Below are 15,893 nucleotides of genomic sequence, written 5' to 3'. Positions count from 1 at the left end.
AATGCAGAAGCACGGTGGCTAGGAAAAACTTCCTAGAAAGGCCAGAACCTAGGAAGAAACCTAGAGAGGAACCAGACTGAGGGGTGCCAGCCCTCTTCTGAGTACAGCACAAAGCTGTGTAAAAGCTATGAGCTGAACCACCCAGAGATTCTACAGTTGGTATTTAAATTGTTCTCCTTCACAGGTCTGACACAGAGGGGGAGAGGAAGGGGGAGAGGAAGAGTGATGGTTTCATATATGTTACGAATCCAATTTGTACAATGTTATGAATTTGTGCTTATCTTCAGAAACTGCATAGGGACACCGTTTGATAGTGCTGTGTACACAATGAGATCTCTGCCTATGTACTGTACCGTAGTCTCGTCATGGATTTGTGAGTGTCCACAGAAATACAGTGTTCATAGAAGAAGACATTATTAGCAATACAGTAGTGGGTTCGTTGGTGATAGTAGTACTACGGTAATAAAAGTGACCCTAATTGCAATACTACAGTAGTAACAGTGTCCCCATTAGTAATACTACAGTAGTAAGTGTTGTTTGTCTCTCTCTGTAGGCTCTGGGGGGGGGGGGGGGGATGATGCTGGGTGACCTGGCTCAGAAATGAGGGGCTAGCCGGGACATCCAGAGTTGCCATGACAACACCCAGGCTGAGAAGAGGTACTTTAATATCGCCGGGGCGGCAGGTAGCCTAGTGGTTAAGCGTGTTGGGCCAGTAACCGAAAGGTCGCTGGTTTGAATCCCTGAGCTGACTAGGTGAAAAATCAGTAGATGTGCCCTTGAGCAAGGCACTTAACACTAACTTCTCCTGTAAATCGCTCTGGATTAGAGCGTCTGCTAAATGACTAAAATGTAAATGAAACCTCACATAGTGACAGACCATCTTCTACTTATACCAATCCACAATGAAAGTAAATAGCAATTTCTGAAATGAATCATGTCATTATTGGAGACACTTAAGGGCATTGTGAATTGTACTATTCGTTTTGCTGTTTGTCTTGCTCATCTCCAGTGGGTCTTGTTGCCAGCGAATGACAAATCCCTTTCATCACTATTCTAAATGCAGATCATAATATAACTGTATCAGAGACAAATAGTAGACTCATCAGTTAGCACCATAGAGAAAGATAGGATTCTAGTGCCCAAAAGCCTGTTATAGCATGGGCAGCGCCATTGAGGAATTTCACTATTTTGAAGTAGTCAACTGGGTGGGACTTCCTATGGGACTTCCTAAGGAAGGATCACATAATTCCATCCAGATCACCAGGAGGGATCAGCCAATAATGTATACCCGTGAGTAAACATTCCATAACTGCAAGTAGCAGTAAATCGCCAACCTTGACCTTATACCCGTTCAAACAAACTAGGTGGCAGTGTGCACCCTTTCAGTTTGTTTGCCAACTCACAGAATTTGGACTACAAAATGGAGACGGTCTCCATGGCGCCGCCCATGTTCTCACAGACGCCAGAATGGGACAGATACAATGACGCGATGTCTAAGTCCATGTTTAGCACCTTTTACCAGGGTCATATTCACTTTTTTCTACAGTGTGAGCTAATAAATATGTCCCAGGTCGTAATGAATCGAATCTTTCCTCCTCCTCGGTTTCAGGGCTACTCTACCGCCCTGCGAACTCTGACAACGCCACCTTCTCCTTCCAGCTGGACAGCTACGAGGCCATGAACCTCCAGCACCAGAACACCCTGCTCAACAAGATGGCTGGCCTCGCCTGATGACGTCACCTCCTGTTCCTAAACTACAAGAAATGGCTAGAGGATTTGAGATTGTTGCACTTCGAAACTGAACAGTTATGGTTTGACAAATCTCAGCATCCAGTTCAAGCATGTGGCATGGGCATGTCACAAGAGACTAGGATTGGACTAATGGACTCTTGTACCGAACAAGAGCACAATTCAGTTGTTATAGTATGTTTCTGTGGAATATACATGATGTTTGAATGTAAATGTAAGCCAGGAAAGCCACTGTCAATACTCTTGTAAGGGTGTTTGCTGTGCAAACAGATTAATCAAGAACATGGTAGTCCGTGTATGAGGGCATATAGTAGTGCTGCTGAACATATTGTAGTAAAATGTATAGACATTGTATGAAAGATGATCTTGTGATGAAATGTGTCATTTCCATGAGTATATAAAACTATCACACTTCAGGTGTCCACAGCACTGTACACAGACAACTGACCTTGCAAAGGTTTATTATTATGATTAAGTCCCATGTGGCTCAGTTGGTAGAGCATGGAGCTTGCAATTTCAGAGTTTGAATCCCACGGGGGACCAGTATAAAAAAAAAAATGAAAATGTATGCACTAACTACTGCAAGTCACTGTAAGAGCATCTGCTAATTGACTAAAATGTAATTATTAATCATTTGAATCATACATTCATATAAAAATAAATGGTTTTCTAAAAACAAGATCAATGTGACATTACATGGAATGAGGATTGTTCTGGAAAACATTGTTTAAAAAAATCCATTTTGGCTCGTATCAGTGCATCAATGAAGTCGATCACAGTGGTCTTCACATTTCATACCTCTTTGTACTCATGTGCACAGTAACCTGTAAAGAGAGGCTCAGCTGGGATACCACGTCTGGGGAGGGAGAGAGAGTTACCAGTCAAGAGAGAGGACAGGAAGAGACAGTTACCACATTGTATACTACCGTCAAGAGTTGATCATTCTTTTTACTACAACTGGGGGGTCACCATGGAATTAAATAGAACAGTAATACAGAGATGTAAACTCAGCAAAAAAAGAAACGTCCCTTTCTCAGGACCCTGTCTTTCAAATATATTTGGATTTTTACGAATTAACTTCACAGATCTTCATTGTAAAGGGTTTAAAACACTGTTTCCTATGCTTGTTCAATAGACAATTCATGAACATGCACCTGTGGAATGGTCGTTAAGACCCTAACAGCTTACAGACGGTAGGCAATTAAGGTAACAGTTATGAAAACTTAGGACACTAAAGAGGCCTTTCTACTGACTCTGAAAAACACCAAAAGAAAGATGCCCAGGGTCCCTGCTCATCTGTGTGAACGTGCCTTAGGCATGCTGCAAGGAGGCATGAGGACTGCAGACGTGGCCAGGGCAATAAATTGCAATGTCCGTACTGTGAGACGTCTAAGACAGAGCTACAGGGAGACTGGATGGACAGCTGATTGTCCTCGCAGTGGCAAACCACGTGTAACGACACCTGCACAGGACCGGTACATCCGAAACATCACACCTGCAGGATAGGTACAGGATTGCAACAACAACTACCCGAGTTACACCAGGAACGCACAATTCCTCCATCAGTGCTCAGACTGTCCGCAATAGGCTGAGAGAGGCTGGACTGAGGGCTTGTAGGCCTGTTGTAAGGCAGGTCCTCACCAGACATCACCGGCAACAACGTCGCCTAAGGGCACAAACCCACTGTCGCTGGACCAGACAGGACTGGCAAAAAGTGCTCTTCACTGACGAGTCGCGGTTTTGTCTCACCAGGGGTGATGTCGGATTCGCGTTTATCGTCGAAGGAATGAGCGTTACACCGAGGCCTGCACTCTGGTGCGGGATCGATTTGGAGGTGGAGGGTCCGTCATGGTCTGAGGCGGTGTGTCACAGCATCATCAGACTGAGCTTGTTGTCATTGCAGGCAATCTCAATGCTGGGCGTTACAGGGAAGATATCCTCCTCCCTCATGTGGTACCCTTCCTGCAGGCTCATCCTGACATGACCCTCCAGCATGACAATTCCACCAGCCAAACTGTTCATTCTGTGCGTGATTTCCTGCAAGACAGGAATGTCAGTGTTTTGCCATGGCCAGCAAAGAGCCCGGATCTCAATCCCATTGAGCACGTCTGGGACCTGTTGGATCTAGGGCTAGGGCCATTCCCCCCAGAAATGTCTGGGAACTTGCAGGTGCCTTGGTGGAAGAGTGGGGTAACATCTCACAGCAAGAGGTGGCAAATCTGGTGCAGTCCATGAGGAGATGCACTGCTGTACTTAAATGCAGCTGGTGGCCACACCAGATACTGACTTACTTTTGATCCCCCCTTTGTTCAGGGACACATTATTCCATTTCTGTTAGTCACATCTCTGTGGAACTTGATCAGTTTATGTCTCAGTTGTTGAATCTTGTTATGTTCATACAAATATTTACACGTTAAGTTTGCTGAACATAAACGCAGTTGACAGTGAGGACGTTTATTTTTTTGCTGAGTTTATGTATCTCTATGGGCACGACTTACTGGACCATGCGGCAGCGGTGCTTGGCTAGACGACTGTAGGCATCATTTAGGTCCCTCACATCCCCGTCACTCCACAACCGCTCCCCCACAGCACTGGCACGGGGCCTGAGCATAGGAAACACATTATGGGACCAACAGACTTCTTAGTAATAATCTGTAGGCTATAACATTGCTGAACATATGTGTGAGATAGATGAGAGAAAGGATGTTTCATTATTATTATTATTGATGTGGCGTTGCCTGGTGTACCAGAGTCTAGGGGTCAGGTTGGTAGCATCCACATATTCTCCCCACAGACATGCCTCTCCTCCAATCACCAGCTTTTTCTGGGCATCTGTGCCTGGGTTCAAAGGGTAATTTAGTGGTCAGGGGGTAATCACATTCACATAAACATCATATATGTAAACATTTATGTATGCCAATTTCTGTATTTAATCTTACCATGTGAACACAGTTTTTGGAGGGACATTTTTCTGCTACTTCAGTCAACAGGTTTGCACTTAGTTGCACAGAAATCCAAACCGTGTGACCATCGGCTCATTAGAAAAAAAAGCAGATGGCTTTTGGCACGGAGGGGGTTTTCCCTATTCAGACTCAGAAAGTGGGTGACCTCAGAACTGTGTCACATGAATCCACTAGCACTCTAGAACAGCAGGGCCAGGCAACGTCTTTCTTTAATCACAAACCATAAAGCAAGTCAATCACTGTATTGGTCTTTGCTGCCCTACTGTTAATATTGAGTGAGGTATTGTCAGTGGTGGAAAAAGTACCCAATTGTCATATTTGAGAAGTAAAGATACCTTAATAGAAAATGTCTCAAGTAAAAGTGAAAGTCATCCAGTAAAATACGACTTGAGTAAAAGTCTAAAACTATTTGGTTTTAAATATACTTAAGTATCAAAAGTACATGGAATTGATCAAATGTATCAAAAGTAGAAGTATAAATAATTTCAAATTCATTATATTAAGCTAACTAGGCAGCACGATTTTCTTGTTTTTTCATTTACCGATAGTGTGCCCCTGGCTAACACATAATTTACAAACGACACGTGTTTAGTGAGTCCGACCAGATCAGAGACAGTAGCGATGACCAGGGATGTTCTCTTGATAAGTGCGTGAATTGGACCCTTTTCCTGTCCTGCTAAGCATTCAAAATGTAACAAGTACTTTTGGGTGTCAGGGAAAATGTATGGAGTAAAATGTACATTATCCTTCTTTAGGGATGTAGTTGAGTAAAAGTTGGTAATACTATTTATATTTAAGTACAGATACCAACAAAAAAAAGAGACTTAAGAAGTACTTTAAAGTATTTTTACTTAAGTACTTTACACCACTGGGTTTGTGATGAGTGTTGTGGCCAGTGTGCAAAACGACAAACTAAGGAACCTTAAAATGAACAAGCACCAAATAAGTTGGACATTGTACCAACACAGAAAAGACAAGTAAGAGCCAAGGAATAGTACTTTCCAAGAAATAAAGCCTCTGTCCAAAGCATCTAGATGGGCTGCCTGTGTAAACACAGCCTAATTCTGATTGTTTTTTCCTGTTTTTTTTTTTTTAAATTAGTGGAGAACAATATCAGAATTTATCTGCCTGTGTAAACACAGCCATATAGGACACACACCATTGAAGTTCTGTGGGTCGGCCTTGTAAGTGGCCTGCCAGTCTTGGCCGTAGGAGATGCGGTTGAGGTACCAGGGTGTGGAGAGCAGGGTCTGGTAGCCTGATGCTGTGACCCTCGTCATCTCAGCCTTGTACTGCTGCTGGTTGCCTTTCCACATGTGGATTAGTGAGTCTGCCTTCAGCTACATACAGTAGACACACACAGATACACATGCAACATGTGATTGAGAAATAGCCTTAGCAATTAGGGGAATTATTAGTACTAATTAGGGTAGAGTGGTATTTTTTGGAGAAAACCATGAAATAGAAAAACAAAAATGCCACAGCAGCGCTCTCGTGGATAAGCTTACATCATGGTACATTCAAGATGCAAAACAACAGAGCAGTGACCAATAGAAGGAGCGGTCCTCTTGTCAGATGCTTCCGGTGGGGTGGTTTTCATCAGTGCATTGGCATTCGTCTCTCTTCGAGGGTAGACATCACAATACAGATGGAGCAAAGTCCAAAGCTGCCTGCATTTGCAAGGTTTTACAGTGCATTCGGAAAGTATTCAGACGCTTTGATTTCCCCCAAATTTTGTTACAGCCTTATTCTAAAATAGATCAAATAGTCCCCCCCCCCCTCAAACTACACACAATACCACATAATGCAAAGCAAAAGCAGGTTTTAAGCAATTTTTGCATTAATTAACATAAGTATTCAGACTCTTTACCCAGTACTTTGTTGAAGCACCTTTGGCAGCGATTACAACCGAGACTTCTTGGGTATGACGCTACAAGCTTGGCACACCTGTATTTGGGGAGTTTCTTCCATTCTTCTCTGCAGATTCCTCTCAAGCTCTGTCAGGTTGGATCGGGAGCGTCGCTGTACAGATATTTTCAGGTCTCTCCAGAGATGTTTGATCGGGTTAAAGTCTGGGCTCTGGCTGGGCCACTCAAGGACATTCAGAGACTTGTCCCGTAACCACTCCTGTGTTGTTTTGGCTGTGTGCTTAGGGTCGTTGTCCTGTTGGAAATTGAACCTTCGACCCAGAGGTTCTGAGCGCTCTGGACCAGGTTTTCATCAAGGATCTGTACTTTGTTTCGTTCATCTTTCCCTCGAGCCTGAGTCTCCAATTCCCTGCCGCTGAAAAACATCCCCAAAGCTTGATGGTGCCACCACCATGCTTCACCGTAGTGATGGTGTCAGGTTTCTTCCAGATGTGACGCTTGGCATTCAGGCCTAAAGAGTTCAATCTTGGTTTCATCAGAGCAGAGAATCTTGGACTCTCAGACTATGAGAAACTTTAGGTGCCTTTCGGCAAACTCCAAGCGGGCTGTCATGTGCCTTTTACTGAGGAGTGCCTTCCGTCTGGCCACTCTACCATGATGATCTAATTGGTCGAGTGCTGCAGAGATGGTTGTCCTTCTGGAAGGTTCTCCCATCTCCATAGATGAACAATGGAGCTCTGTCAGAATGGCCATTGGGTTCTTGGTCACCTCCCTGACAAAGGCTCTTCTCCCCTGATTGCTTAGTTTGGCCAAGGGGCCAGCTCTAGGAAGAGTATTGGTGGTTCCAAACTTCTACCATTTAAAAATGGAGGCCACGGTGTTCTTCGCGACCTTCAATGCTGCAGAATTTTTTTGCCACCCTTCCCCAGATCTGTGCCTCAACACAATCCTATCTCATAAATCTACGGACAATTAATTTGACCTTATGGCTTGGTGGGACCTTATATAGAAAGATGTGTGCCTTTCCAAATCATGTCCAATCAACTTGTAGAAACATCAAGGATGAATAATGGAAACAGGATGCACCAGAGCCCAATTTCGAGATATATATTTTTATACATTTACAAAAATGTCTAAAAACCTGTTTTCGCTTTGTCAGTATGGGGTATTGTATGTAGATTGATGAGAATTTTTTATTTATTTAATCAATTTTAGAATAAGGCTGTAACGTAACACAATGTGGAAAAAGGGAAGGGTTCTGAATACTTTCTGAATGCATTGCATGTCAACTTCTTGCTCATAATGTTTAACATGTTACAGTGTTACTGGTCTTGAATGTAACGCTGATTTAAGAGAAGCATTGTACAGCTGAAAAACAACGCATCCTGAATGCCAAGTGAACATTTATAGAAAGGAAAATAACTGACAATGTAGGAATTGTCAGGGATAGTATTTGGAAAGTAATACACTGCAACAAGCCATGAAGATGTATACTTCAGGCCACCTGTCAACATTGTAATACAGTGTTTCTCAATAATGGTCCTGGGGACCCAAAGGGGTATTTTAACTTTTTGCCCTAAAATTACACAGCTGATTCAAATGATCAACTCATCATCAAGCTTTGATGATATGAATAAGGTTTTTAGTGGTAAGGCAAAAACCAAAATACCCCTTCGGGACCCCAAGACCAGGATGGAGAAACATTTGTAATAGACACTTTTTTAACTGAATAGGCTGCTCTCAAAACCAGCAAGAGCTAATGGCACAACATAGAGCCAAACCCACCTTCCAACAGTCACCATCTCCCTACAACACAACTTCCTTCCAGAGAGCAGAGATTTCGATACAGCTGTGCAATATTAAAGCGCAAACCTGTTGAGTGAGGTCTTAGTTTTGAATCACTATTTTGGCATTTTCAGCCTTGGCGTGTTAGGCCAAAACACAGGGCAATTTCCATATATTTTACACACGTTGAGAGTATAAAAACACCATCTGATGAAGCCAACTGACCCTTGAAGCTGAGCGGCTCGGCTCTGTAGTACTTCTGCCAGTCCTGTCCATAGCTAATGTAGTCTAGGTACCAGGGGGCGGAGAGGATGGTGGTGAAGCCTGCCTCCGTCACCTTCTGAAGCTCCTCCTCCACCTTGTTCCCCATCCACACATGCACTACCGTGTCCGACTTCAACTGCAAGTATTACACTGATTTGTTAGACTCAGAAAACATGTTTGTCTGTGTATTATTTGTGGATGTGGTCGTCAGACTTGGGTTTCAAATGGCCGATCGATTCAAATACATTGAGCGTTTGCTTGAGTCTGATGGGAATTTGATTAAGCTTCCTCGAATCCCTTCTCTGCCGGGAGGGCCAGATGGGTGGTATTTTCAGTTTTGGGACATTTCTATTGGTCTATTAATCCAGGCAAGCTCAAACAGACACAGATAGACTTATGTGTGTGAACCAAGTTCTGTTGGTTATCTGATAGAGTTGGAAAGGAAAAGCTAATACTAACAGGGGGAAACTATAGAAGCTAAATGTACTACTATGTAAACACCAGGCAAGAAGTGAGTAGGGTAACTGAAGATATTTTGATTAAAGAAATATCCGAATTTGAATTTATAGAAAGGAAAATAACTAATTCAGAAAATGACCCTTTGAATTCTAGACATTAGAGTGGCTGCTTTTCACTCTGCCAGTGCTGATAACTGCTGTTGTTCTGCTACCTTAACACCGTTGTCAAAGACCTCCTGCCAGATCATGTAGCCCTTGTTGATAGTGGTGACGATATCCAAGAGCCTATCATGTAACAGAAAATAACCCCATGATAATGTGAATAATTAAGCTTCAGAAAAGAGTGGAAATCAAGGAGAGGAAATCATTGAGAATATATGGATAAGTTACGGTTTCTCAGGTTGGCCGAATGACTGATCAACGTAATTTGTTTCACTTTAAGGCCATCCAGAGGTCTGAATGAAGCCACACCTCTGGATGTAGAAAGACTCCAGCTTGCTGTAGTCCGTCCCAAAGCCTTGCTGCTCCATGAACTTCTGGATGTCAGGGTTGGACTTCCTGTGGATCACAGAGGCAGAAAGTAGAAGTGTTTTTATTGATGTGCTTGATGTTGGCCAAGACATGGCCTACAGTACGGTTTCTGTGATTTCATTTCCATTGAGTGTCAAACAAGCCAGTGTCACATGGCTGTTGGCTATTGACAATTAGTGTGGTCATACATTTGTAGTGGATGAGGAGTCTGTGGTTAAGTGGGTGCTGAATATGTTAACTGTAACTCCCATTGGAAAATGCATGTTAAATGTCCCTGTCTCACCAGCAGCTGAAGTCGACCTCGTCTCCTCCCAAATGGACGTAGGCATCAGGGAACACTGTGCTGACTTCCTTGAAGAACATTCTCATAAAGTCATAGGTGGTGTTGAGCATGGGGTTGACCGGTCCGAAAGAACCAGAGGGGCTGGCTCCAGAGTAACAGGGGGTCAGCAGGTCCTTCTGCCCTGGAAGGGGTGAGCATGAGGGGGAGGGAAGCATGAGTGAGAAGGGTGCATTCGAGAGGAAAGAGTCGTCATTTGGTGCAGATAAAACCAATACAATATCAGGTAGCTGCATATTTCAGTTAAATTCTTACAAAAAGATTATGAAAATGTGCATGTCTAAAGGACAAAAGACAACCCTGACCCCCTAGAAATGAACCCCTCGATACAGCCAGAAAATGTTCATCTGAATGACCCCACATTCACCTTTGCCCCATGACTGAGTGTGCCCAGGGGTGTCAAACTCGGGGACAACCCGAATGCCCCTTAGGCGAGCAAACTCGATGATCATCTTCACATCAGAAGGCGTGTACACATGTGTGTACGGGTGGTATGCTCCCTGCAGTCACAGGATAGAAAAAGTTATCTACACACATTTTACATTTATATGAAACATGCATCATTTATGCACATCCTGTACTTCATGAACACAATGAAGTTTAGACTGGTTATATATCCCTACATCTATGATTACAGATGTGTTAGCAATATGACGGCTCTACCTAGCCCTCCAATAGGCCTTGTGAAGCACCGACCATATTCTTTTCACAATTCACTTTCGCCATATCCCCTTCACCCATCTAGTCCTTTCAGGTGTGTGAAAACTGAAAGCATAGCAGCTGAAATGGGACCAGGATATCAATAACAACGCCCATCCACTCACATGTTGACTCAGCTGGGGGAAGGTACGGCTCAGGTAAGGGAAGGAGGGGTCATCTACTATGTGCCAGTGGAACACATTGAATTTGTTCCACGCCATGGCTTCCTGTGTATGGATTGGGGGAGAACATGATGTTTGTTATGAGTATGACGTTATGTTATGCCATTATTAGAAATTGAAAATGATTTGATCATACGGCCAACGCAAACATTTAACCATAACGAAGTGAACTGAAATCAGGATCCATGTATCGTCCTCTCACCAGATTGGCTAAAATGACTTTGATGGGCAGGAAGTGACGAGAGGTGTCCAATAAGAGGCCTCGATGTGCAAACCGTGGGAAGTCGTGAATGTCTGTCCTATTGATGCTTTTCTGTGAAAATAAAACAATTTTAAAATGAAAGTATTATTGAAATATTGGTACAATTTAAACTATTTACATATAATGAATACTGAGTCACTGAGGCCAAAACCACAATGTTGGATTGAAAATAGCTTGCTAAATTGAGGGCAACTGAATGTCCAAATGTGTTGATGCAATACAAAACACTTAGAATAATAACAAATGAAAACCGGTGAGGTAGTTTACTTCCGCAATCATACGACTGGTGTTCAGACATGGGTGAGGCCTCCTGGTTGAATGTAGCAAACTATTCACATGGCACTAACGCAAACTTACTGCTCCATATTCATCCTTATACACCAACTGGCTAAAAGTCTCCAGACCTAGCAATTAGGAAACGAGACACAGACAATGGTTAATCAACAGAGTCACAATCGCAACGATTGCAAAGACATGCTTTACAACTAGGGATGTGCACCTTACCATTTCAAGAGGATTCGATACGTACCTAGATGTTTGGGCTCCGATACCATATAGGAAAGATACGTTTTAGTTTAGTTTGAAACGATTCGTGAGAGTCGGTTTGATATGTGGTGTGTGTGTGTAAATGATGTATGTCTATAGTGCATGTACTATGTAGGCTCCTGAGTTGAGCCATAAGGGAGACTAGGCATCTACCATCTCATTACCACTATCAAATTAGGGGGGTGCACTGTAGCCTGTTTTTGGTCCCCCCACTTTGGTTATGAAACCACAATCACACACACTTGTCATTTTTGCAGATTAAATGTTTGAGCTAGTATCAATATTTATCGTTTAGAAATTAGCTATGACAAAGCCAATACATAGCACAACTTTGGATTTCACCCCACCACATGTCAAAATCAAATGGGTTTGATCGTTTGGAAGTTAACAGAGTGATCTTCTCTTCTCTCGCTTCTGCCACACAGTTCTCCTCGCAAAAGTGATTGCTGTCCTCGTTATGAACTTTACCCTGTATATCAAAAAACGACCAAATAGTCTGATTGTTTAAAGCAAAACTACCAACACTATTGTAGACGCTCTTATCCAGAGCGACTTACAGGAGCAATTATGGTTAAGTGCCTTGCTCAAGGGCACATCAACAGATGTCACCTAATCATCTCTGGGAATCGAACCAGCAAGCTTTCGGTTACTGGCCCAACCTCTTAACCGCTAGGCTACCTGCCGCACAGTGCGCAGTTTGACTAGGCTTCTGATATCGCCTTGAGTTGTTCTGCATTCAAAATGACTTGTAGATCAACAACAAAATAGTTACATGCAGTTTGACACTGAAGGATAGGACTTCAGTTGTCACAATAGATGGTCTTTTCGGAAGGTATGAAGAACGTAATATGAGCAAAATATGAACAACAAATTGAACTGCTGATTCAGAACGTTTGAATAGATTTTCTGACCGATGCATGCTACATTTCGGTCAGTTTGGGGTCCGCGGACCAATGCACTTGTATATTTTTTATTTATTTATTTATTTCTATTTTTTTTATTTTACCCCCTTTTCTCGTGGTATCCAATTGCTAGTAATTACTATCTTGTCTCATCGCTACAACTCCCGTACGGGCTCGGGAGAGACGAAGGTCAAAAGCCATGCGTCCTCCGAAACACAACCCAACCAAGCCGCACTGCATCTTAACACAGCGCGCCTCCAACGGAAGCCAATGTGTCGGAGGAAACACCGTGCACCCGGCTCCCTTTGTTAGCGCGCACTGCACCCGGCCCGCCACAGGAGTCGCTGGTGCGCGATGAGACAAGGATATCTCTACCGGCCAAACCCTCCCTAACCCGGACGACGCTAGGCCAATTGTGCGTCGCCCCACGGACCTCCCGGTCACGGCCGGCTGCGACAGAGCCTGGGCGCGAACCCAGAGTCTCTGGTGGCGCAGCGATGCAGTGCCCTAAACCACTGCGCCACCCGGGAGGCATGCACTTGTATCTTAAACATTTTAATCTGTGACCAATGGGTATCGTGAATTGTTACATCCCCATTTACAACACACTGCTGCAAACCTGGATATGTCTCAAATCAAAGTTAGCCATATGCACAGGATACAGTGTAGTGTTGTAAACAGTACAATGAAATGCTTACTTGCAAGCTTCCTCTCAGGACAACAGTACTATAGAAAGTATAAGTCTCAAAGATCAGGTTATGGAGTTAGTACTTTCTGTAGCTCTCAAGGTCTAGACACAAGAAACTCTAAAGGCAACCACAAAAGTTGCACATGGGTTATGAAAACAAGTGAAATGTTATAAGCATGCAGAACAATAAAGGGTTATTATAGTATGAAAATAGAGGATGTCGTGACGGAACAAACCTCTTCATCAGAATATAAACAGTGTGTAGAATAAAAGCCATGACCCCTACCTCTCAGAGCTCCCCACACCTTAGGTGCTTTCAGCACAGCAACAGGAGAGTCCACTGACAGTTTGTCTGTGGAAAGGCAGAGAGAACACAGTCAGTCCTATGTTTTGTTTTAAAATGTGTTAACATCCAATAATGCATATTGATTCAAAGACATGCATTTGTCATGGTTACCCATCTAGGTAAGTGAATGTTTCTTCTTTGATGTGTAAGTAAATACGTTCATTTCTCTATTAGTTTGGGGCCTTGAAACTCGTCCACGACCAAACTTGCATGTGTACTACTGGTGTGCATTCATGAAACAGTAGCTAAGGGCCTTCACAACAAAGATCTGACCGTAGAATAAATCCATTATCTCCAAGACAAGCTAGGTAATCCCTCTGTGGGATAATCTCAATTGATTCTTGATTCCTTGCGTCTGCTCTTCTCGACTCCATCTCAAAACCAATTGGATGAGAAGGTCAGAGGTCCCACCCTTCTGACCATCTCATCCAATGGGTCTCCCTCTTGGTCTACTACTGACGTAAAATATACTGGCAGACGTAAACCGCACCAGAGGATAATACTCCCCTAAGCACTGGTGTGGGATGATGAGACCCCGATCCCTCTGGGGAGGCCCCTCCACTATACGACTGAAGTCTCTTCCATTTGCATATATCCTGCTCCAGTCCCAAACTTGAAAACATGTGCCCATAGTCACAGAGTCTCAGGAGGGCTGATCTGGGATTAGGTCCCCCCTGACCATATGCTTTAGAAATCAGATCCTGTGTTAGCACACTCTGAAAGTCTTTGTGCATACGGACCCTGTTTTACAACACCAGCACCCGTCTTTTCTTACTAGCACTGACTTTGCTGACAGCGGTTTTATTGTGTTAAAATGTACATATTATGACTGAGATATGTAATTGTCTCTCCTAGCTACCTTAAGATGAATGTGTAACAGTATAGCTTCCGTCCATCTCCTCGCCCCTACCTGCGCTCGAACCAGGGACCCACTGCACACGTCGACAACTGCCTCCCACGAAGCATCGTTACCCATCCCTCCACAAAAGCCGCAGCCCTTGCTGAGCAAGGGGAACAACTACTTCAAGGTCTCAGAGTGAGTGATGTCACAGATTAAAACGCGGTTAGCGCACACCCCTCTAAATAACTAGCCATTTCACATCAGTTACAAATGCACTAAATTGTAAGTGGCTCTGGATAAGAGTGTCTGCTAAATGACTAAAATGGAAACGTAAGACAAACCCCATGCCTGTGCACTCACATGACTCATCAGATGTCACACTGGGGTAGCTGTCACACTCGGAGTCAGCTGATGTGATCCACACCTGTAATTCAGACATGTCAGAGGACAATGCCTTTTTGCTCTTGTTTTTCCCTTGTTTTCTGGAACTGGTAAAGATGTACTCATCATACCTGAAGGAAGGAGGAACAAAACCAGTGTGTCATGTTCGTGTGACAATTGGTCTAGAACCCCAGGAAGAGAAGGAATGTAAGTAGAATGTCTATCCATAATACACTTCAGCAACAAGCCATTTGTATTTATACATTCATTTATCTCGTACTTTTGAAAAACGTTCAGATTGATACATCTGTAAGCCTAATTAAATTAAAATTGACTACAGGCATTTAAAGCAAACGTTATTCAAATGGTACATCTGCAGTTTAAACAATAAGCGACACCTTTTGGGGTAAACAGTTTAGGGTTGGGGCTGGAGAAATGTAACGCCTCATTCATAAACTCATGAGGCAATTAATTTATATTCTTCAAGAGTCAATGGGTACATTCATTTAAAAGTAAAACAACTGATGTAGCAACCGCATATTGCCACTTTAAAAGGAGCTAACGCAAAACAAACAAATCATGAAAGCATGCTGATACCTGTTATTTACATGACTCAGTCGTCTTACCTTCGATATGCATTTTGAAGAAGTCTGCAGCTCGCACCAGAAGACGATTCTTTAGCGTCGAATATATGGAAGCTAGCACCGCTGAGTTTGAATACTACCGTGGATATTTGGACTTTCTGAGGCAACGGCCAAAGAGATCCATATGGAGAATCACCCAGGGTAGGCTCCTCGTCTATTTCAGCGTCATCATAGTCATAATCTTGCGTTGCCCAGCAGACAACAACCGCGAGCAACAACGCTGCAAACTTCAGCGTCGCAAACATGATGTGCTATGGTGTTGCCAGTCAGCTGACAACTGGCAAGACTGCATTAGCCTCGAGCGGGTGGGGCTTGAATCAATGTGGAAATAGGACGAAATCTAATCTAGCAAATCATATAAGACATGTCTTTATTTATATATTGAGCCATGAGACAGTACATCACTGAAAATCGAGCATTTGTTTGGTTAATGGTCAAGCAGCC

The 15,893-nt window shown here is 43.3% G+C and overlaps 1 protein-coding gene across 2 annotated transcripts; it reads right to left on the bottom strand.

The window, feature by feature from the left end:
- Window positions 1-2,193: 2,193 nt before the first annotated feature.
- On the bottom strand, window positions 2,194-15,830 carry LOC120026090 (beta-hexosaminidase subunit beta-like). 2 transcript variants are annotated; one of them, XM_038970892.1, is made up of 14 exons: window positions 15,432-15,830; window positions 14,785-14,936; window positions 13,524-13,589; window positions 11,459-11,505; window positions 11,042-11,152; window positions 10,783-10,884; window positions 10,326-10,458; window positions 9,902-10,082; window positions 9,559-9,645; window positions 9,300-9,372; window positions 8,591-8,765; window positions 4,497-4,587; window positions 4,248-4,352; window positions 2,194-2,605 (listed from the first exon to the last, which is right to left on the bottom strand). In XM_038970892.1, the coding sequence occupies exons 1-14, from the start codon at window positions 15,692-15,694 to the stop codon at window positions 2,542-2,544; spliced, it is 1,650 nt and encodes a 549-aa protein (XP_038826820.1). In that variant the 5' UTR covers window positions 15,695-15,830; the 3' UTR covers window positions 2,194-2,541. The 2 variants fall into 2 exon arrangements, with proteins under 2 accessions (XP_038826820.1, XP_038826821.1); XM_038970893.1 differs by lacking the exons at window positions 11,459-11,505; window positions 15,432-15,830 and having other exon boundaries at window positions 14,785-14,817.
- Between the last annotated feature and the right edge of the window lie 63 nt (window positions 15,831-15,893).

The sequence above is a fragment of the Salvelinus namaycush genome, chromosome 31 (genome assembly GCF_016432855.1).
Source record: "Salvelinus namaycush isolate Seneca chromosome 31, SaNama_1.0, whole genome shotgun sequence".
Taxonomy (NCBI): Eukaryota; Metazoa; Chordata; class Actinopteri; order Salmoniformes; family Salmonidae; genus Salvelinus; species Salvelinus namaycush.
Note: the sequence above shows the minus strand (reverse complement) of the source record. Positions and strands in the feature narration are given on the sequence as shown.

What these genes read in the sequence shown, in the direction of transcription:
- LOC120026090 (XM_038970892.1), bottom strand. Translation starts at nt 15,694, where the DNA reads ATGTTTGCGACGCTGAAGTTTGCAGCGTTGTTGCTCGCGGTTGTTGTC. An exon ending in CTTCAAAATGCATATCGAAG is followed by an intron (nt 14,937 to 15,431) that starts GTAAGACGACTG and finishes TCCTTCCTTCAG; the next exon opens with GTATGATGAGTACATCTTTA. An exon ending in GAGGTCGACTTCAGCTGCTG is followed by an intron (nt 9,646 to 9,901) that starts GTGAGACAGGGA and finishes TGTGATCCACAG; the next exon opens with GAAGTCCAACCCTGACATCC.